The following is a 23135-nucleotide window of genomic DNA, read 5'->3' on the forward strand; positions in this document are numbered from 1 at the left end:
GAAAAAAGATAACTTGCCGAACCACACCGCCCGTATATGAGAAACAAGACTGCAAGGGCGATGTTGTAAGCTCATCAACATTTTTTGCTGATAAATTTGATAAAAGTAAAAAACTTAAAAAAGGAATTTAAAGCTCCTCAAAATGTTTTATTTTTCTCCAGATGATGTTGGGTATAATGCATTTTAGGTTCTAAATTATTTTAGTAAACAGAAAATTGCTTGTGCTATACAAGACTTTATTTTTCCGGAAACCTGGCGCACGCGCAGTAAAAACAAAACAAATCGTTTAGGAAAAGCAAATGCTGTTCGATCAGTTCAGTGTTTTTCTTCAAGCACATAAACTCAGTGTCGCACAATTATTCAAATAACATTCCCAGACTCCGAAATCATTAAATCATGGTGGGAAAATGGTGTTGGGCATATGCAACGTAAAGTATGCAGCTTCATATTTCTATTTATTACAACTCGCATTAGCAATTTGACCTCTTTTATGTTTTTTAGGAAGAAATTTTCTTTCTTTTCACATCTTCCTTATAAAAACACAAAATAAAAACACTTAGATTGATTAAATTAGTATTTCACCGGACTGTGCGTGGCATACTAGCCGGACTCTGCATTGCATTAAAAAAATATCACATATGTAGCTAGTTGTTCAAAAAAACTCATGCAACTATTATTCCAAAACTATATAGCATACAATAATACTCTTTTTTTTCTATTTTTATACACATATAAATGACAGAATTGTTATTTTTGCTTCTTGTTCTTTTTTTATAGTAGGCGTGCTGAGCCTTCTTTTCTTCTCTTTTTAGTTTCTTTCTCTCTCTGTCTCTCTTGTCATATCCTTTTAACTTAGTAGCCACATTTTTTAGTTTATCTATTAGTGGTTTATGTGGCTCCCTAACGGAAATTTAAGATATATAACTTATGTATTTATATGTTTATTTTATATTTTATTATGCTTTGTAAGAGTTGTTAGCATGAAATAAACTTTATTAATTGACTGATACTACAAAAAATATCTTCAGTTCATTTTATGACATCTATTTATGTATATTCCATTTTGCATTGTTATCATTACCCCCCTCGACCTGATACTTTTAATATCTCAACCCAAACAGGAGTGTCTTTTTCTGAAGATGGATGGATGAGGATAAGAGTTTTTATTTCTATATATTTAAATTTTTGCGATAACATTCTAAAGTTTACTAGCCTGACAGTTTTTATTCCATTTTTCAAAATTTATTTCCTATCAATAGGCTAAAGGAATTGGTTTAGCTTTACCTCAGTTTCCACAGAAGTATCATGCAGAAAATTTGTACTATTCATTATATATTATTTTACCTCCACACCCTTGGGGGATGCTTCTCATACTCATGCTACCATGCAAAACGCTCTTTGGAGGTTATTTTAAAAATCCCTGCCCCATTGCATAATGTCTACTATAACACACAAGTCAAATAAGCTATTTTTTATAGTGATTGATTACAACAATGTGATAATTCAAGCTGTAACCACCTCCTTCTTGTGATCACTGCAAATGCACCAATTTCTCTGTTTAGGTGCCTCATTGAGCAAAGTAAAGAAACAAGCAAGGCCATACTGGAGGGTTGCACCTGGAACTAATGTAGAGTATTCGGTGATTCCGTTCAGCTTTGTTGCCATAGTGATGATTTACATTTTGCTTAATTGACGAATGGCATTTGTGCTACATCCACCATTTTTAAAATTTAGCTGGGTGAAAACAAACCTATTGTGTAGGGGCAAGAATGCTAAAAAAATGTGGAAATAGAAGAATAATTAGCTAACGAAAGGTAACCACAATAAAAAACTGTCTGGAAATGATGCTTATCTATCTAGATTTTGCTCCAAAAAATTATCTTCACTCAAACTTCCTAACATTGTTCTTAAAACTCCAAAATGTGTTTAGCTCTGCATTTTCTTCACCTAAAATACAGAAAACTTTTCACCTCCAAAAAAATTAGTATGAAGTCAAACCGAATCGCCGAATATATATGCAATGGGAACGAGGTTGCAGCTGCGAAAAGAATAAACAGAAAATGTTGGTGCTGGGGTGCATGTGCAAAACATTTCAGAAAGTGTTTTAGATATTCTTTAGGTGATTTTTCTCAGACCTTTCTTTTTTGAAAGAAAAGTTTAGGACAATACTGCAATTTGTTAAGTAAACTGAGGTACACAGCTTCCATTGGCCTTATTGCAGTAATCACCACATAAAATAGAAAAGTATAAATGACAAGTAAATGTGTATAAATGATAATTTAAAAGTTTGCAACGCCACATCAGAAATGGTGAAAGAGGCTTGTGTGATACAACATAGAACATTTATACTAATTGTTTAATAAATCCATTAAAAAAAAACAAAAAATTTGCTTAAAAGAGAGTTTTTTAAACAAGAGAATTTATATATATGCAATAAGTAAAGTTTATCTGAAACAATTCAATATATCTTTGTTTGATTTTTTCATCGTCAACGTTCGTTTTCCATGCTAGTATGGGTTTAACGTAGTATATTAATAACTCACTTCCAAGTTAGATCTAAACTCAAACTCCTCTAGATAGATGTGCATATTTACATGGCTAGCCTCACAAATGCTGAGGGATATACCCTGTGTAATATTTCCAGGGAGGGGCCATGGCTTAGATGGAGAGTCCTAGAGTATTTAATGCTCATTTTGAGCTACGCAGACCTAATTAGAGCCCAGGCTCTACTAGACAACTCCAAGCAACATCCAACGGCTCACACAGTGTGCCATCTCCCCAATTTCTTGGCTTGGGTTAACCCGGGGCTATGGTAACATTCGCTCACCCATGTTGGATTGCCATCAAGAAGAATCTACCCCCGGTCTCCCGCACAGAGTACGAAAGCTATAACCGCTAATCTACGGCCTGCCACTGCATCAAGTCTGTCCTTATTACCTACTGCTAAGTCTTTTTGGTCTGCCGTGGGCTTTCCTCAAGAAACTATCAATTCTCTGCACTTTCTTACTCAATTATTTTTCTCCATTCCTTCCATTTGTCCCAACCAACTCCTTCTTATCTGGATAACATTTTTAAATGCTACGGATACCTTGCCCACTTCTTAGCTCATTTGAACTCTTTCTGTGTCTCAGACTGACATTACATATCCACCTAGTTATTATAATATCATTCTTTTTTAAACAGTCAAGATCGTCACTGTCCATGTCTCACTGCCATATAACATAACACTTCTTACACAGGCCTCATACAACCTACCTTTCACCTCAATAAACAAGACTCTGCTAGTCAACCAAGGCAGTAACTCGCTGAACTTTTTCAAAGTAGATCTAATCCTACAAATAACACTTCTTTCAACACCCCCTTTACTACCCAACATAAAACCTAAGTAACAAAAGCTCTAACCTATCTCTAACTAACCACTGTTGTGCATCATTAAAGCTGAAAATAATTCATTGTCTGTAATCTCATCTTTGCAATGCTTGCATACAAACTGAATTTCAGCTCTTAACCCTACCAATACCAGTACAAATCTTATGTACCCAATGCTAAGTCTGACAAAATATGAGTTACTACCAATCCCTTTCCTGTGAAGTTAATGATTTAACAATATGTAACTGTATTTATATATGCATAATTAGCACTTATACTCAAGATATAAGTTAAAGTTTGTCTGTTTCTTGTTTGCTTTGTATAGGTGTTTATATTTGCTGTGTATAAACGACGTAGTAAGGTTATTACGTGCCAACCAAACAAACTGTCCTCTTTCAACCCTCTTAGATTTTGCTTAAACTTTGTTTATTTGATAAGATAGTATGACAATATCTTATTTTGTTCCAGATATTTTGCTGTTAAAACTTATTCTGCCAACAACAAATTCTAAACTTGGTGGTTCAAGAAGAAAATTTTCAGAAATGATTCTAGAGTAGTTTTAAAGATATAATATCCTAAATTATGGATTATCCAAAATTTAGTATATTATATCTTTAAAACTACTCTAGAATCATTTCTGAAAGTTTTCAAAGTGAAAGTACGCCTTTGGTTAACTTCAAAATACAAAAAAATTGCATCTTTGGAAAAACATATCCTTAAAAGTGGCTTATTTTCAGAATCATATTTATAACCTAAAGGGACGGTTTTGGAGCCAGTTTTTAAAGCAGTTTTAAAGATGGCCAAAACCATCAACTCACTAAAGCTCTCTAGCTTGAGGGCTGTAGAGGTGTTACTTCTCTTGATGTGTATGGATGCTAAACAGCGTTTAGATTGTGTAGTTGCACTTGCAAACGTATGCCATAGTTGCTGATACAAGGTCATGCTGATGTCAGCAATAAGTGTTTGGATTAAACCAGATAACCTATGTTACAACTCCACTGTGAACATTGATTTTTGACAAGTTCAAATTCTGTAAATCTAATATAGTACTAGCAAAGATAACTACTAGTGGCAAAAGACTTGGGTGCATGTGGCAACTTCATATTTTCTCTTAATCTTTTAATGCAGAAAAACATTTGAAAAGAAAATATTCTAAAACATTGTAATGACATCATTAATAACCCGAAATCTGAAATGTGTATAACTTCTGTTGTATAAGCCTTTCTTCAGCTTTTATTTTGTTGATACTTACTTACTTTTAATAGTTTTTGAAGCGATGCTTTAAGATTATCATTAAAAATGATTGTCTTCATTGACCATGTATGCGACCCTATAAAACGACAAAAGGCACAAGTCTCACCCAGTCATGTTCGTTGCCTTAAAGTACAGGTTTTTGAAAATCAACAATTTTGTAGAATTTTTAACTCCATCTGTTTATTTCTGAAGGCAGCCATATTCAACTAAAACTAAAAAAGTTAGAAAAAGCCTTAACTCTGATTCACATTCTTTTTTTACCATAGACTAAGAGGTCTATCTCAATTTAAAGGTTTTTTCATAGGTTAAAGGTTTTTTGTGTAGAAAATACGTTTTTGTAATTATCTCAAAATGACACAAATATAGTTGTGTCCTTTATACTTTAAGGGAACAAATGTAAAAGTGAATTTAAATTGGCCCTTCTATTTGCAGTTAGCCTTATTATTAGGAGCTTATCTGGAATTTTAGACAGAACAATGTAAGAATCGTGCTGTTGATGAACAGTGTGTAGGTCTTATAAACAAGGCTTTATGTTAATTGTCCTGTGTCAACTTTTTTATTGATCGTATTATGTATTCTTTCCAACTTTCAATGGTTTTCCTTTTTCCCTTTGTTTCCTATTGCAGATTAATTTATATTGTGAACTAACTTTTTATAACTTTAAATTTTGAAATGCAAGTTGATAGCAACATTTGAAAGGTCTTGGACATTTACTGTCATGGCTGAACATGGCTTGATATCATAGAGTAACAAAAACATTTTTGGAAGAATTTGAGGAATTTGTATGTCATTTAAATTAGTACCTAGAATATTTTCAAAATTAGGAGTTTTAATTAGCTTTTAAGTCTTACGCAAAGTGTCTAGTGATTTACAAAAAGGGGATTTGATAATATTAGCTACTGATCTAGTATAGGAGAGTGGAATGCTGAGATATAAAATAGATTTATATCTTTAATGAACAGCCCAAGATTTTCGTAATCTATACCTTAACGAAACAAATTATTTGTGAAAGTAAAAAACAAGAAATTTAAGTTCATGAACAGAACGTAATCTTAAATTTCAATTCATTCAGAAACGATGGTGTATAACAAATACTTGTTCTTTTCTATCACTGTGTTTCTTTTGTTTTTCAAGTCATGTTTGAAGAATTTGAATCGTGAATATTTTCATTCTACCTTCCACTAGTTGCTTAGTTTTTAGTCAATATCTTGATCAAAAGTTCCTTAATGGTTTAACTAATTTTAACATTTATGTAAGAAGGGAAAAGAAGAAGTCTTATTTTTTTGGAAAAAGCAAGTTGTTAAAATAAATTGAAGTGTTCAATTAAGAGTTTTTCTAGTTTTTTTTTCTTGGAGTTTGATGTCTTGTGTTTTAAAAGCAGATGCTGTATCACCTGTCAACCACAATTGATTCTAATCATAATCAATATTAACATTTTTTTATCTCTGCAAGCGTGGTGTATCTCATTATATATATATAAATCAGGTCTCATAAGGTTGTTTTGTTATACCTGCATTTAAACAGCCAAACCAGAGTGCAGTTGTCCAATAATTGATCTTGGACTATTCTACATGTATTATTCTACCCTAAATTGTTATGTTAATGACTGTTTGAAATTTTTATTATGTTATATTACCAACTTCAGTTGATTAAATTTTTTTCTATCTATTGTCTTTAAGTATTGTTAATTCTTAAATGACTTTTTTTGTTCTGGTAAATTACTCTTACATAATATCCTATCATGTTTTATGGTCATGTTTATTATGCACTATTTCAATGTATTCGCAAGATTATCACTTAGAAATAGATTTGTTTAGATTGTTACAAATATATTTTAATTTAACTGTTACTTCAGGTAATACTGGTCTATATTCCTAATAACCTTATTATTGACTTTTCTATTAGTGCTAGATTAACAGGATCCAACAAATATAATAACATTGTGTATGGATTTAAAGTTTGATTTTAAGCCTATGCTATAGACAGGTTTCTGTGACATTTATTACTTTTTAAGATAAAAACTTATCTTCATTTATAGGTCGTAATTACATGTACTTTAAAAATTTTATGGATATAATAGGAGGGAACACGTTTCATGTAAGCCTCTACCATACCAAATAATTGGTTAATATATTAATTTGTTTGCACTGTTTTTGGTAACAACTGCCAACTTTCTTCTTTGCTATTTAATAAAATATGTGTAACATTTGTGAAAATATGAGAAAAATTTTCTTTTAATAATTATTTTATAATCTTTAATGTTGATTCCTGTAAAAAAGGATAAAAGTGTAATTAAAATGCATTATAAACCTTCGATACAAACTACAAAGAATTTTTAAAAAATTTTTAACAGAACTCAAAATTATCTAATCAAAATATTATAATATAATGTTTTTGTTTTTCAGGTGATCAATGCATCGTTTTTATAGTCTTGTTTTGCGTGATTGATTCTTCATTGTTGTCATTGTCAATTCCATGTCGTCAAGCTATCCAGTCAGAGTTTACACTGGCAGTGCTGGAAGCAAAAGTAGATTCAAGTTTAATGTAAGTATCTTTACCTTGGTTACTTGTTTATAACTTGATTCTAAACTCCTTACTTCCATATACTTTCTTTTGTGTTATTAAACTATTCAATGTTATAATTTTACAATTATATACCTATACAAAAGTGTAAGTCAGAAATATATTGGCAAACTATAGATATTCAGTCCCACATAGGATTCACCTTTAAAAAGTCTTCTTTTACTCAAGCAAAATCCACAAAATTGGTCCTGTGCTTTTAGCTTAAATTTAGTTTGCTAAATTTTTAAACCTTGATTATTTCAAAATTTTGAACCTATACTCATACACATCTTATATTTCTGCACATGTACTGGCATTACTCATAACACTTTAAGATTAAAAAGAATCAATTATGATTCAGAATTATTTCTCGTGCTTTGAGAGAGATATTATCATCACAATCCACTATGGGCTTACTTCCTTGAATCAATTAAAGAGACATGCCAATATTAAACTATTTATTCAAAGTTTATTCTGTTGGGCAAGCTGGATACTGAAATGATAACATCTGTTTTGAAGCTATTTCTTTCTTTTTAACATTTTTGATTTAAAAAGACTCAACATTGATTTACTGATAGATATAGACATTTTCTTACAAGTTTTTTTTGTGATTTTTTATATTTTTAGTCTAATTTGATGTAAAAAGTTTATTTTATTAAGGTTAATAGAGAAGGTGTCAAGTCGATGAATTCTATCTTATCAATATTTAATCACAAACATGCTTTTATTCTTTCCGTGGTTAGAATATACAAGGTGTTAAATTTTGAAGTCGTTTTTCTGACTATACAAGAACCTGTTTATTAGCAGATAAAGGATTCATGTGTTTTTTGATGAGTTTTTTTGCTTATATTCATTTTACACATTTTTAACAACCTTGTACTTATTATTAGCAAGAATATGTAATTAAAATGTTTCTAAACTTCAATGATTTTTCAAAAAGTTGTTTGACAAACACAGAGTACAGTTTAAAGTCATTTGTTGTGGAACTGAAGCATGTCATTTATTCATCAAATAAAAGAGAAAAAGTAGTTAGGTTAAGACTCCATGCGACTAAGGTTTGTAGTGAGTTAATTTATCCATATATCTATTTCTGTAATTTTATCTAGATATAATTTTACATGATCCTTTCCTTCGAAAAAAGGTTTTTACCACTACCCTGCTTGCATTAATGAAATAATTTCTTGCTGTTACTGACATTGTTTTTATTGTTTTTGTTGTCGTTGTCATTGTCGTTGTCACTGTTGTTGTTGTTGTTGAACTAATTAAGACAGTATGTTTATTGCATGATTGGAGAAGTGACACTCAGTATTTACCAAACATCAATGCTACTATCATTCATATTATCTATCAACATTGTCTAAAAAAGAAAATAGTAGCTACATCATATTAATTTAGTTCAAAACCTTAAAAATTGTGTTTTTAGCCTCAATGCTCTCTGTTAAACGTATAGCATATTGCGCAGGAAAGAAGGTGTAGCATTAAATATTTATCAGTTGTTGCTTTGGACATTTTTAAACTGTTTTTAGCTCTTTATTTATTACTTTATTTGTTTAATTGCTATAACAAAATCTTATCCCTGGCTAGTACACATATTGGTAATGTTATGATATGACTTTATTTAGGGTTTTCTGGAGGAATCAGTAACAGGTCTAATAAACAAGAAATTACCCAAAGAGTTGCTGTTAAGGTATTTTCCAAATTTTCTTTAACAGTGATTTATTCTGACCTGGGGCTAAACTTGCACTTTAGGGCAAATTTTATTAGACACAAGTCAAGATTAAACTTTACTGATAGCCTATTAAATATGATTTTTTATATGTTGATGATGACATGTTATGTCAATGAAGATGACATGTGTCAATTGTGGTAGACACATGTGCTTCCACCAGTATGGCAGATGCAAAAGATTTAATAATTTTGGTGGCAGTAATTTTAGTAGAAGCAAAATCAGTATACTGCCTAATATAGTTTTCAAAAATATTTCAAAAGGTATTTTTTAAAAGCATGTCATACAAGACACAATTTTCATACTCACTTTTGGATAATAAATTTTTTAAATTTTAGTGGAGTTGTCCACAAAAAAATCTGCAAAAAATGTCATTATTTTCCTATCTTTCATAATTTAGGAGTATAAGCTGATTGTGATACTAATACATTTTAAAATTATGACATTTAACATTATAATATCTTTTCTTTTTAGAGTATTTTCATATTTGGACATTGTCAGCTTATGTAGATGTGCTCAAGCCTCCCGGGTAAGTAAAGTGATACTGTCTCTTTGAACTGCTATGATACAAAAGATGGAATATTTTAAGAAACTTTTAATAAGATTTTCGTGCGCTGTTTACATTCGCCAATTCATTAATTACTCATATTTTCAGGTTATTATGCTTACATTTATTTGAAACGATTTATTTTTTATTACCAATGAAAGCACATGCATTTTAAAGTTCCCAAACAGTAAAAATCATTAATTTTAAAAGCAATTTCATTGGTGCTGTTTTTAAGACAAGATTTGAAATATTGAGAATTTGAAATTAGTACTTAAATATGAAGTAAGTGTCATAAGTGAGGATAAAAAATATCAGATGGCAGCTACTGCTAAAAATCATTAGTCAGCTGAAATTTTTGTTTGCCCCACAAATGCCCCTTTCCTCGTTGCAGGACCCTTATTGGTTTGCAGCACCTTTATTGACCCTCGACGTTTTTTTTATGGACCTTAGAGAGATCACGAAAAGAATAGTTGGCCTAACTGATAAAACTTGAATGTTAAACGACATTTTCAAAATCTAAATTGTTTGAACATTATAACCAATTTTAAAATTATCTACAAAATTAAAGCTTGACTTAAGCTTAGCAAAGGGTGCAATTCTTTAACTGTCATAGTTTCAAACCAGCGCCAAAATATCACAATGTGTTCGGGCCAAAAATAACGAAAAATATACAGCATATCACATTATTGTTTCGTAATTTTTCAATACATTCTTATTAGGCATGGAATATACTGGCATTGGATGGTAGCAACTGGCAACATGTGAATTTATTTGACTTCCAAAAAGATGTCAAGGTATGTATAACGATATGTCAAAACCTTCTCACAACTACTCTGTAAGTGTTGCTACTCTTCATGTTGTAAATGAACATTCATGTTTGAAGGTGGTCAAGGTGTGTATAGAAACAAAGATCCATCAAGCACAACGCTACTCTATTGTACTAATGTTTTTCATTTTAGACACATGTCATTCAAAGCTTGTCATGCAGGTGTGGTGGATTTCTCAAATACTTAAATGTTCAAGGTTGTCAAGGAATAGAGGACGTTGCATTAAAGTAAGTATCAGTTCTTATTGTGTCATATTATAGCATGTGACAATGTGTGGCATAATAATTATCATCACCAAACAATTATCTACTTAATTAACTGTATTTTCTGCACTGTATTGTTTATAGGTTTATCCTTTTATTTTTTATAAAACGATAAGCAACTTCCCTTTATTTACCACTCCTTCTGGTTACACACTTTCGTTAGAAAAAAGACTTCTATTAGAGTAAAACCTACTTAATTTTAATTCTCAAATTTCATTTCTTTAGAACGTTTTCGGATCAATGTCGGAATATTGAAACGCTGATACTTCGAGATTGCAACAAAATAACCAATAAAACATGTGATAGTTTGAGTAGCACCGCTAATCGACTCGTTCATCTAGATTTAGAATCTTGCGTTGAAATCAATGATCATGGGCTAATGAAAATTGGGTACGAATTTTTTTGGTATTGTAGTTTTCTTTAATAATTTTTTCTGCAGGTATAACCTTTTCGCAAAGGCGTAAATGCTTTACTTGTTCACATAGATACGTTTAGGCACAAAACAGCACTGGTGGATACATTGTATCCTTAATTTAACGCCCTACGCTGCTTATTTATGGGGATACCAGAATTCCTTCTACCTGTAAACATCATTGTTTTGAAAGAACCATTTATAATACGTACAAATATTTTAGTGTTTTTTATGTTATGTTCTTGAGGTCATTTGTGTGGTCTCCTATATCCGGGTCTCGATGATTAATTTTACTGTTCTTTAAAGGAGGAAATAGGATATTGTAATTACAAAAGCTGCATTAAATACCTAGAACTAACATTAAAAAAAATATTTTAGAACATATTTAAGCGATTTTGATGTATTAATACTAATTAAAATCAATCCAGCTGCCACAATAAGTTGATGTAAGGGATGAGTATGCTTTGTTTAGCAAAGGATGCAACAAATTAGAACACTTGAGCATATCCTGGTGTCGCAATGTAACATCAACTGGAGTAACGGCTATCAGCCGAGGTTGTCCTTCGCTGAAATGCTTTCTTGCTAGAGGATGTGTCAATGTAAGTCGCTTTTAAAAGCTTGATTAAAACGAAAACAATCGGTCGGTACAACGTTCCGTCATCGGTCGCTCCAATAGAAGGTCTGTCGGTCGTTTTCGTCTTAATGTTCGTCAATCATATGGAAAAGGTTACAAAGGTATAGAAGTTCGCGCTTTTCTTTTTTAAGCGTAAATATTTTCTATTCTTTATATAGTTACGGGATGAAGGTATTCAATCGCTTGCAAGCAAGTGTGTTCATTTACAAAAACTTGTTCTGCAAAGTTGCGTGGTAAGTGGTTGCTTAACGTTGTTTCGTTATCATGTGGTTCAACTACATTTGAATTGTTTAGATTTCCCTTTTTATGTAAGCATATCCCAGTACTGGTTTAAAAGTAGGTAATCCCCCTTATCTTCGCTTTGTCGACGGTTGCCTGTTATTTTAAACATTGTTTTAATGTTGTTACTCACACGGAGTTCTGTTTTGCGTAATTAAAAAATTCTTTTGACGTAGCAGTATGTCGATAAAAATGACCATTAGTGCCAATTAGGCTTCCTTTGAGAAAAATATTCCATTTGCATCATAAACTGGTCAGTTCATAGAGTGTTTTCACTAAGAAGTATCCTTACGGATTAAATATTTCATTGCAGGCGCTGACTGACAATTGTATCAAGTTGGTTGGTGACCACTGTAAGCAGCTGACATTTTTAAATGTGTCAGATGTGGAAGCCTTGACAGATCAAACATTAAAGTATATTGGAGATGGTTGTCATGAACTCAAGTATGCCTCTTGTTGCAACTTGTTTGGTAGTTCTCCATTTTGCCCAAAATTGAACCAATACATTCGTAAATGATTCGTTCTATTTTAAGTAGAATAAGGTTCTGCCAATGCTCCACTAAGTGTAACTTTTAAGGCCTTACCTAAATTTAATCATCATTGAATCTTTTTTTGCATGGCCCAATGCAAAAATTGAAATACAGTACACGGGGGAGTGGGACACTTAAGAGACTGTTAAAATTTTTCCCACTTAGCGAATGTCTCACTTAACTGAATCTCCCTGTAACTGAGACTTTTTTTAAAAAACGTTTAAAATGTCCCACTTATCGAGATTTTTTGAACTTCTTTTAAATATTTTGTATTTTTTGATAATTAGTTTAAAAAATATTTTCGTTTTTTGCCAACTTCTGACAAGGGATGGTAGAAAAGGGTCCCACTTAACGAAAGCCCCTCAGTTAAGTAACTGAGGTCTCGTTTACATTCATATGACTAACTAACTCATAATATAGACTGCGCTTTTGTTTTGAAACATGTTTACATCGTAGATTTTCGGGATATTAAAAAAGCCATGTTTTACCTTTCTTCTCTCTTCGTATAGAACTCTTGAAGCTGCACGTTGTTCACAGTTTACTGATGTCGGATTCTCCACGTTGGCTCGTGGATGTCACGAACTACAAAGACTGGACTTGGAAGAATGCATATTAGTAAGAACATATACGTCACCTGTCACGTTTCATTGGCTGATTGTTTCCTCAACTTAACGCTTGATTGGCTATCTCATTCAGCCCTGTTGGCTATGATACTGTTGTTTTATTTTAGATATCTGACAATACACTCCATTCACTTTCGTATAACTGCCCAAGGATTGTAAACTTGGTATGTTCCGTAAAAGTTATGCTTGAATAATTCTTAATAACACTGAGCGTGTATTTTAGATGATTCATGGAGGTAGAAATAAAGATTCTATTTCTAGCTTCATGGTTGATTAAATGTCTGTTAAAATGATATGTAATGATATTTCTTGTTAGAAGTTTTTGCTATTTTTTGTATGTCCCGTGCTAGGCTCCTTCCTTACCATAAATGACTTCTCTCGTTTTTACTGAGACCAAAAAAAACGTACAAGAAAAATTTATAATTACTACAGCTTATGTGTGCATGTTTTTATATTTATTAGTGCTTACCGCTTACAAAATGTTTTTTTGTTCTATTTAGACTTTATCCCACTGCGAGCAAATCACTGACGAAGGTATTCGACACATAGCTGGAGGACCATGTGCGATAGAACATTTACAAATTATAGAATTGGACAATTGTCCCTCCATCAGTGATACTTCATTAGATCATTTAATGTGAGTTTTTTGTGTTAGCGTGTTGACGGAGCAGCTCTATAACACCGATTTTATTCCACTGTTTCTTTTTTTTTTGTTATTCTTTATTTTTTTGCACAGGCATTGTCAAGCGCTACAAAGAATTGAACTGTATGATTGTCACCTGATAACCAGAAGTGGCATTAGAAGGCTGAAGGTATTGGTTTGTCCAATGTGTTTTCATTTATAACAATAAAGGGTGGTCAGCGGCTTGAAAAAGTCAGAAATTCTAAATTGATTAAAAAAATCATTTTTTTGTATATATTTCAAACTAAGTTTTACCTTGAAAATGCTTTCAACTATTTTTATTGTTTAATTGTTTTTATACAAACGAAGTTTGCTACGCAAATGTTAGGTTGCAAAATGTTATAAGCATGTTCTTCTGCGTTCTTTTGTGTAGAGTCGCCTACCTAATGTACGCGTGCAAGCGTACTTTGCTCCTGTCACTCCGCCACCAACTACGGTGACAAGCAGACGTAGAAGTTGCCGCTGTTGTTTAATTCTGTGAATCTTCGAAAGCATAAAACTTTTGATCGTTTTTTAACACATGTCAGTGTGGAATACCATAAGTGTTAACAGCCAAAAGAGATTGACGATCGCGCTAACGATTTCGTATTGTATGAAATATGCCGGAAATGTGACATGCCAGGGAGACTTTGTTGCGCTATTCGTTCTCAAGCCAAAGTGATGCTTGGAGTTTCATCGAATAATGGAAGAGAAGATATTCATTCGTTGTTATGCAAATTTATGACGAGCTTCGACGTATCCTGTGAAGCTATTGGTGCACGTGTGACTTAAATCTAAACCTGTTTTGTGGGGATTGTTTTGTGTGTGTGTATGAAGAGGCGAATCAGAAAAAACTTTATAATTGAGTCAATACCTTGTTTCGTCCCGATTAAAATAACATATGATTGGCAACAAATTCTATTAAAATTCAATTATAGTTCAAAGTCTATAGAAAAAATCGCTTATGTAATTCTAAATTTCTGAAGCATTTCTTTCTGTACATCAGTAAAAGACACAAAGTGTTGTATAAATATAAACTGTTTGTTTTTTGTTTGTTTGATTTTTTTTTAATCATCTTTTTATACATGGTTTTGTAGATAAGTATTTTCACGGCTTTTTCTCTTACCGCCATTATGGCATTGCTGATAAAAAAAACAGTTTTTTTGTGTGACCATAGATATACGGTGCGAGAAAAATCTGTTTCTGTTTTCGTTCGGACGCATCACTCGATGACGTAGATCCTGAGCACAGCTGCCATTATATTTTATGGATTAACTTTCTATTTTTTTTCCTTATACTACAGCATATGACTTTTAGTTTTTATTAACAGAATAATATAATTTTGTAAATATATGATACAGAGAGAGGGAGGGAAATAGGTGACTTGTAGTTTATTTAAATCAACGGCGCATTGTATGTATATACGCGATAAGTAAACATATGGATAGTTTGAGCTCACTAGTCACACTGTCCTTATTTATACACGCGGGCAGAACAAAAAATTCCCCACTATTTTCTTTTCCGGCTGATATTTTGCTGATATTATTTCGTGATGATTTTATATCAAGCTAAAGTGAATTCTGATGACGCTAAATTCGTTTTATGACCGCATATAACAGGATTTAACCGGATTTTATGAAGTAACAGAACCACTTAATTATGTTAAATGAAAAATTGAGTCTAAATTTTCTTGGAAATATATAAGGCAGAATGAATGTTCAGGCTGGCTTGAATATTCAAATATTGTCTTTTAATTTAATCTAAATTTTGTTCTGTCCATCAAACTTTATATGTATATAATATAACTGAGTAATCGAGTCTGAATACTCTTTAAAAATCGTATAAAAATTTATGTAGTATGTTAAATATACTTTATTTCGATTATTTGTTTTTCTTCATTTTGTAAGAAATTCAAGACCAGGGTCCTCTCCCCAACATTTTTTATCACCTTTTCTCTACATTTTGTGGCCGTTTTATAAAAAACAGACTTCTTGATTAAGTTTTTTTCGCACAATATTATGCAATGTGTTCCGGTTTTTTTACTCTTCCAAATTTCACAACCAAAACCCTGCCGAGGAGATCGACAATTTCTAACACCGTGAGGATGCTTGCGCCAAGAAATAGACCAATTTGTCCTCCAATATCACCTACAAAACAAATTTAAACTTCCATTAAATTTTGACAACCTCGACCCCGGGGTTTTTTTCATTACGAAGTGCCCTGAGATATGGGTTGGAGGTTTGCTGTAGGCAAACTGACCAATATAAGCAAATGCAAGTTTAAATTTACTAAGAAACTACAACCTCCTTTCCAGGGCTTATTTTCAAAAAATGTTGAGAAAGCAACCTTGATCCCAGGACCTGTTGTCTTTTTGCATATCGGACGGCAAGACGTCAGACCTATCAATAAGCGCAGCGCCGATGAAAGACAAAAAGCCTTTGGTAAAAGGTTGTTGAGACAGCCCTTGTGACAAGGTAAAAGCATTCTGACGTACCGAACAGACTTTCTTCATCGTATGAAGGAACTTGCTGGATAACTTGTGTACTCATCTCTTCGTAATATAAATCTAATTCCAACAAATTGTCTCTAAAATATACCTCAATGAGTGAAATAAACAAAAACAAACAATGTAATGATAAATAATAAGTTAAAATTACAACTTTTTAAGTTTTGCGATGGTTTAAGAAGTCTAATCAATTTTTGACTTGCTCTGAAATCTATGTCAGATGGTTTATTTTTTGTCTATCATACAAACTTTGTGTTTCTGATGATGGTTTCAAGAATTTCGTTGTGAAGTCCTTCTGTGAGGTTTTAATACGAAAATCAAGGGTACTTTAGTATCACCCGCCCTCCTTAATCTTAACGCCGTTTTGTGCACAACTCCATAAAAAGGAAGAGATAAGTTTTGCGATTATTATCATTTATTTATTTATTTATTTATTTATTTATTTATTATTTTTTATTACCGGTATTTAAATGTAATTGGATTGTAAAAGCTTCTGAATGTTGATGTTGTGCTAAAACACTGCTCTGGTAACAAACAGAATCAATTGCCAATGTCTTTCGCTAAGACTCTTTGGTACTACACTGTGCGTTCAAAGATATGAAGTCCGTACCGTGTAAGAATTATTGCAGGCACCTTACACTGTCAAATACACATACATAGGCCAACATTGTTCAATTGTTTCTAAGATTTTTCCATCTTGAAAAGACGCTTGAAAAGTGTGCATAAGAGGCTGTGAGATGTACATACATATTTGGTACAATAAGTAAGATTAACCCACCTAACAGAATGGAAAAAATAGTCTCATTCACTCAAAGAAATTATATGAAAACAGAAATTTTGCAAATACCTGAGAAAATGTCTCATTCTATCTTTGTCAATATGTTTCAGTTTAGCTAAAGCTTCACTGTAATGTTTGGCTGGCATTTGTGCGTATGAAAGTTGTGGTTGATATCGTATCTTTTCGCAAGGTACAGGACATTCACAATGATCAGATTCGTTCATAAACGTAGCTGAGAAAAAAACAGATAGAAATTTCTTACTTTGTATCTTTTTGAAAGAGTATAATTTTGTTATGTTTTTCTTCTGCAAGTAAGCATATAAAACTTATATCTTGTCTTACGTAAATAAAGAATGCGAACTAAACTAACCAATCGCTGTGAACAAACAAACGATATGCAAACTAAACTCGCCAATCGCTGGTCTCACACAATCTCCTATTTCGCGTGGTAAACACACCATCAATATAGTAACTAAACTCACCAATCTCTGGTCTCACGCAATCTTTTTTTTACTTTGTGAACAAACAAATGATATGCGAACTAAACTCACCAATCGCTGTTCTCACACAATCAGTTATTTCATGTGATAATTATAACGAAGATATGCTAAGGAAACTCACCAATCGCTGGCCTCACGCAATCTCTTATTTCATGTGGTAAACAAACAGGAGCAGAACCTTCGTGTTGAAAAGATCGGCAGTTGCAAATTCCAACTATAAATTCTGCCCTACATTTCATTAAACAGGCTGACTTTGTATATTTACGTTGATCTTCAGTCTTTTTATCTTCACACGCTGTCTCCCACGGTGCAGGCAGGTTGAAGATCTGTAAAAAAGTTTTTAGTCAGGTATGGGTCAAGATTCAAGAAAACGAAAGATGTCAGAAAAGCGAGATCTTTTTGCCGCCATTACGGCAACGCTTAATTAGTGCGGATAATAGATTTACCGTTGAAATTTTCGTGCCAAGGAATTGTTTTTTATTCTTTTAATGGTTTGCTACTAACGAGAGACAACTTCGACCCAGGGCGTCGTTTTCTCTTTTTGATATCGGAACGGCGAGAAAGAGAAAAATGCCTCGGGGTCGAAGTTAAAGGGAGTATGCTAGCGGACATTTACGATAAATTTTATCATGTGAATATAATGCCGCGTTAATGTTATAACGCTGCCATTTAGACCTGCATTTCGATTGTAAGCTGATTGCGCGCATACGATATCGTATTAGTTTTTTTGACTTTTCGTTATTTATGTCGTACAATAGGAATGAAGTTAACCAGGTAATGAAGCCAAATGGTCAATCTACGAAACACTGCTTTAAATTTCTTGCTATTTTTTACTAATTTACAGGAATCAGTTGCAAATGAGGCAGAGAAAATGTATGACATTATTCTGCATTTATATAAATTGGTGCAAAAACATGTGACTGGGAAGTTCATTAGTTATCTAAACATTTGAATATCAGATTTGAGAGTTTGAGTCTTAAGCAAGCTCTTTTCTTTAAAGTTGTGAGAGCTACTAAGTACATGGCTATGCACAAATTGGTTGTGTGCAACAATAAGAAATCCTGATAAATTAACCAATACCTTTGTTTTTCTAATTCCACAAAAAGTGTGCATGCCGGGATGGATAGCAAAACCAAGCTCGTTAATTAATGGCGGTTCATCTTGATCATGTATCATCACTTTAAATCCAGATGAATCTCTTAAGATTCCATAATATTGATCTTGCTGTACATTGAGCTGCAAACGCAATCCAAAATCCACACCAGCTCTGTGAACCTTCAATAGCGGATGGTCAGGGGTGCCAGGGTTAAATGTGTAACAAAGCCCGAAATCAGTTAAAACAGAGGTGAAATTTTCTGGTCCGCATTTTTGTGCTTTCCAATGGCATTTTTTGACCATGTGGTCAATCTTATGGCCATGTTTTTTAACGAAATCGGCAAAGTCGAAATTATGATCAAAATACAGATCTTCATGTTTATCTTTGCTATCTTCTTTCTTTGCAATTTTTTTTCTTTTCCATTTTAATTTCGTAAAAATCGATCTATAGTCTCTTATGTTAGCTGTGTACGGCCCCTGCTGACTTATAATCTCTTGATGCGTGCGGTTAAAGTTTTCTAAAGGCGCTAATATTGACACAACCTATAAACAAACAAATGAATTCCATTATAGTATATAGTTTTTAGCAGGCTATTTCTTGGCGTTTGGGACTGTAACATTTAGGGTGATCAGGTTGAACCCTGTAGAAACTTGAAAAACCCCAGGTGGGTCACGGAAGTATTTAGGACATGTTACTGGCATAGGAATATTCAATTGCCACTATTATTACTATTAATGACCGATTTAGCATGTGGTCAATCTATAAAGCAAAGATAATGGCCGGCTTAGGGCGAAGTAGGAATGGGCAACTTTTTGGTTATGTTGTTGTTTTTTCTGTTCACAACAAACACCACTTACCTTTTCTCCTATTGTTCCGTTAATAAGATAATGTGGAAAAAAGTTGAAGTTGCATAAAGTAACTGCAGGAAATATAATTTCATCTCTATATACCATATTTACTGTAGTAGTGATTGGACGGGTGAAATATTTTGCTAAACTTTTCTTCGCCGACACACAAACTACGAATATAGCACTTAATAAAATAATTAGCCACACCACCCGTCGGATGGTCCCCTTCTCAAAAATATGACGAAAACCATTTAAAGTGAAAGCTTGTAGGAAATTCTGCCACATTAAGTTAATTTCTTTTCTCTTGATTTCATCTTCTTCTTCTCTTTCTGCTTTTATTTTCGAGTCCGTTTCCCTACATTGACTGCTTTTATTGTTAGATAAATCTTTGAGATGTTTTAGAATTGTTAATTTTAAAACAAAGTCCATTAGTTTTTCAGATTTACGCAGTTTTTCTTGATTCTTTCCCTTTTCTTTGTTGTTCTCAAAATTAGTTGAAGAAAATTCGTTAGTAGCAACTGCATCTTCTTCTTCTCTTCCCTCAGCGGAGAAATAAAACTCCTCATGGTTATATATTCCTTGATTTCCATCAATTTTTGCAATGGTAATGGTTTCGCAGCAAAGTTTTTATTATTTGTGATTTTATTTATTTTGCAAACACACTTGTGCTGGTGTCGAACGACGCTGTTCTCTTGTTCACAGTTGAAATGTATTCCAGCTTTCATTTCCACTTGAGTGAACATAACTTTAATGCATGATTAGATACGCTTGACATGTTTTAAGAATTTCTAAAAAATTCGAAACAACATGGCCGATGAAAAAAATAACCAGATTTTATTTAGTAATCTGGTTACATACTTTTTTTACAAGAATATGCTTTATAAGACTATCAGGTTATGATTTCAGATTAAAAACAATAGGTCTATTGTTTAGAACAATAGAGAAATAAAAATAATGACCAGTCCGGGTTGTAGGTGAATCAAAAATACATTCAACGTGCGTTTTTAATAACTTGTGTAAGAAAGATATTGAGTCAACCTTAGATTTTTTGAATTTTTTTAAAATTAATAAATCTGGCAAATAATTTAGCTCATTCGCGCTATGATAAGAAAGGGCTGAAGAATAAGTGTGGATTTAAAAGCACTGTATCCTTTTATCGTTCATTAGTAGTCACGCGACTGTTTAATGAATGAAAGGATAAGATAGTGTCATTTTCATGAAAACTAAGGCTCAATTTAATGGTTCAAAAAGGGGCCAAAAATCATCCTCGATCCCAGGACCTGTTGTTTTTTTGCATATCAGACCTCAGATAAATTATAAGCGCAGCGTCAATGAGAGACAAAAAGCCCTAAGGACGACGTTGGCCAAAAATAGTAATTTGCCAGGCGAAAATCTTAAGATAAAATGTGTCAAAATTCTAACCGTTCATTGCACGAGCCGTTAACGCTATAACGTGGGAGTGTGTTAAACATTTCCACATACGTCTTTACCGTTTCTTTCCACGCAATCTTAGACAGGGAAACGAGAAACACGCATTTAAATGTTTTTTGTTGGATTTTATGAGTTGTGAAACGACTGGGAGGTGTCTGATGTCGCGAATTTGATTTATTTTGTAATTTTAGTATTTTATACATATAGAATCTTCGGCTAAGTAAATAAGAGCGCCACGGTAATATCATGTGTATAGAGAGGCGTAAAGTAGATCACTTTGCGAAAACTTAGTCACTTTGACCAGCTTCACTACATGCTGATTTTGATGTGCCAACAACTGAGATTTTTATGAAGTGTTCCCTGCTGATCCAACAAGTGAAAAAAAGCCATAGGAACGAGGTTGTTTGATAATTGCAAATACTCAAAACTATAAAACAGATCAGAGATGTGGATAGAGCAAAAACACCTCAGTTTGAATCCATATTTCCTTTGGATTTGATATAAAAAAACAAAGTGTGGATATAATATACGGCTTGTAAAAATGGGCGGAGATATGCGACTGAGGACGAAGTGCGTAATTTGTAGCCCCGTGTCCACTTTGGACTTTGTGACAGTATCTCCTTTGTTACCTCAAATTGCTCATTCAACATCAAGATCACAAATGGCATTCATAATGGTAGCCAAACCCAGATGGAACATGAAAATCGCGACTTTTGCTTTTTTTAATTTGCTTGGTTTTGTCTTACTTCTTAACTATCAAAGCAGGAATTTGAAAGAAAGGTTTGAAATGACAGATTACCTTCTTCTCAAATATAAGGGATGGAGAACTTGTATCCAATTTAGCTAGCTATAAGATTAAAAGCAACAGACACACATTGCACTATAGTAGCTACACACACAACCACACCGCATATCACCAAAGCAGACATGGCGCTATTGTAGAAAGGCACTTTTCCTAAAACAGAGATTATCTATGACAGTTTAGGCTCAACCTACAAACCAGGGATCTTGTGATCCAGGCATTTTTCCTTTTCTTAAAAAACTACAAGAGAGAGGAGAGAGGCACAATCATCATGTGCTATGTGTTATGTCTAGTCAGGAAGAACTGAACTGGTCAACACGGAATTTGGCAAAAAAGCCTTCCCATTTAGAGCTGCAAAAGAATAATCTTCCAGACCAAGTGACCTGTGATGGAAGTCTGCTTTCGTTTAAGACTTCCATCTCTAATGTATTTGGCAAATTCTAATGGAGATCACTTTTTAACTTTTTAATTTTTGTTTTTTATTCTTTTTCTTTTCAATTTTCACAGATTAAAAATGTTACTATGTTTGATTGAGCTGATGCAGTCTAAGGCTTATCATTTTTTTGTTTCTTTTTTGTTCTAGTGGCCCTCAGTGGAAACAATCCACTAACTATAGGTTTTTGTGATTTTCTGGGCTAGCCACTTTAAATATTTATTATTATTATTATTATTATTATTATTACTGATAGCTTTTACGTGGTGGTTAGCCATATAATTAGCTGCTCATACTGTTGCAATTTTTTTGCAAGCCTACCTAAAATGTGACAAAATGGCCTGATTTGATTGTGCACAATTGTTTCTTGTTCTTGTTTTTATGGTTTTCATCGAAGCAGAATATGTGGAACTATATAATCACATCATATCATATAATTATCCTACATTGCTAACTGATACACGCTAGATGTGTGAGATGTGTGATATCATATATTTTTTAGATATTAGGTTTCGATCTGTAAAATTTGTTTCATCATTCTCGGCTTAACGTTCGTTTTCCATGCTAGCATGAAAAGAGGGTGCCGATAAGCCGCAAACGCCCACATATATACAAGCGAGTTCAGGCGACTTCCCAAATAAAATTGGTGGCTGACCTCCGAAACCGCCCGCACTTTCCCGAGCTCGCCCAGAACATTCCCAAAATGTAATTCCTTGTAACAAACCATGCGAACGATAGTTGGGAAAAAGGCGCTTGAAGAGAAAGGAGTTAATAAAGTTTATATATAAGTTATTTATAAAGTAAACTTTATCAAAAACCATCAAACACATTTCTTTTAACAACTTCGCTACCACATAGTAAGTTATTTTGATTTTTATAGTGTTTTTTTTTAATCATATTATTGTTTGTTTGTTTTTTTCGGGCATTGTCCAGGCCTATGCAGGTTTTTTCAGGTGAATACTTGATTTTTTTTCAAAATGCAGAACTCGCTTGATAACGCCCGCACTTTTTACGGCGTATGTGGCTTATCAGCACCCTTGTAGCATGGGTTGGA

At 33.0% G+C, this 23135-nt stretch overlaps 2 protein-coding genes across 2 annotated transcripts; one reads left to right on the forward strand and one right to left on the reverse strand.

Moving 5' to 3' along the window:
- Window positions 1-282: 282 nt before the first annotated feature.
- On the forward strand, window positions 283-14912 carry LOC130621935 (F-box/LRR-repeat protein 20-like). Its single transcript, XM_057437302.1, has 15 exons — window positions 283-433; window positions 7029-7167; window positions 8808-8872; window positions 9386-9440; window positions 10178-10252; window positions 10418-10512; window positions 10774-10938; window positions 11433-11559; window positions 11753-11827; window positions 12187-12317; window positions 12913-13018; window positions 13134-13190; window positions 13527-13663; window positions 13763-13838; window positions 14082-14912. Exons 2-15 carry the CDS (start codon window positions 7099-7101, stop codon window positions 14187-14189), a joined length of 1341 nt encoding a protein of 446 aa, XP_057293285.1. The 5' UTR covers window positions 283-433; window positions 7029-7098; the 3' UTR covers window positions 14190-14912.
- Window positions 14913-15451: 539 nt separating this feature from the next.
- Window positions 15452-20026, reverse strand: LOC130621937 (acid-sensing ion channel 2-like). Its single transcript, XM_057437303.1, has 6 exons — window positions 19425-20026; window positions 18552-19109; window positions 17593-17797; window positions 17041-17203; window positions 16182-16273; window positions 15452-15834 (listed from the first exon to the last, which is right to left on the reverse strand). Exons 1-6 carry the CDS (start codon window positions 19842-19844, stop codon window positions 15704-15706), a joined length of 1569 nt encoding a protein of 522 aa, XP_057293286.1. The 5' UTR covers window positions 19845-20026; the 3' UTR covers window positions 15452-15703.
- Between the last annotated feature and the right edge of the window lie 3109 nt (window positions 20027-23135).

Source organism: Hydractinia symbiolongicarpus, chromosome 12 (genome assembly GCF_029227915.1).
Source record: "Hydractinia symbiolongicarpus strain clone_291-10 chromosome 12, HSymV2.1, whole genome shotgun sequence".
Lineage (NCBI taxonomy): Eukaryota > Metazoa > Cnidaria > Hydrozoa > Anthoathecata > Hydractiniidae > Hydractinia > Hydractinia symbiolongicarpus.

Excerpts from the sequence above, each read along its gene's own strand:
- LOC130621935 (XM_057437302.1), top strand. The coding sequence starts at position 7,099 with ATGTCGTCAAGCTATCCAGTCAGAGTTTACACTGGCAGTGCTGGAAGC. Across the intron at positions 8,873-9,385 it reads CCCAAAGAGTTGCTGTTAAG|AGTATTTTCATATTTGGACA; the intron begins GTATTTTCCAAA and ends TTTTCTTTTTAG. Across the intron at positions 13,191-13,526 it reads GCCCAAGGATTGTAAACTTG|ACTTTATCCCACTGCGAGCA; the intron begins GTATGTTCCGTA and ends TGTTCTATTTAG.
- LOC130621937 (XM_057437303.1), bottom strand. The coding sequence starts at position 19,844 with ATGGACTTTGTTTTAAAATTAACAATTCTAAAACATCTCAAAGATTTA. Across the intron at positions 17,798-18,551 it reads GTGGAATTAGAAAAACAAAG|ATCTTCAACCTGCCTGCACC; the intron begins GTATTGGTTAAT and ends ACTTTTTTACAG. Across the intron at positions 17,204-17,592 it reads TTGCGTGAGGCCAGCGATTG|CTACGTTTATGAACGAATCT; the intron begins GTGAGTTTCCTT and ends TTTTTTTCTCAG.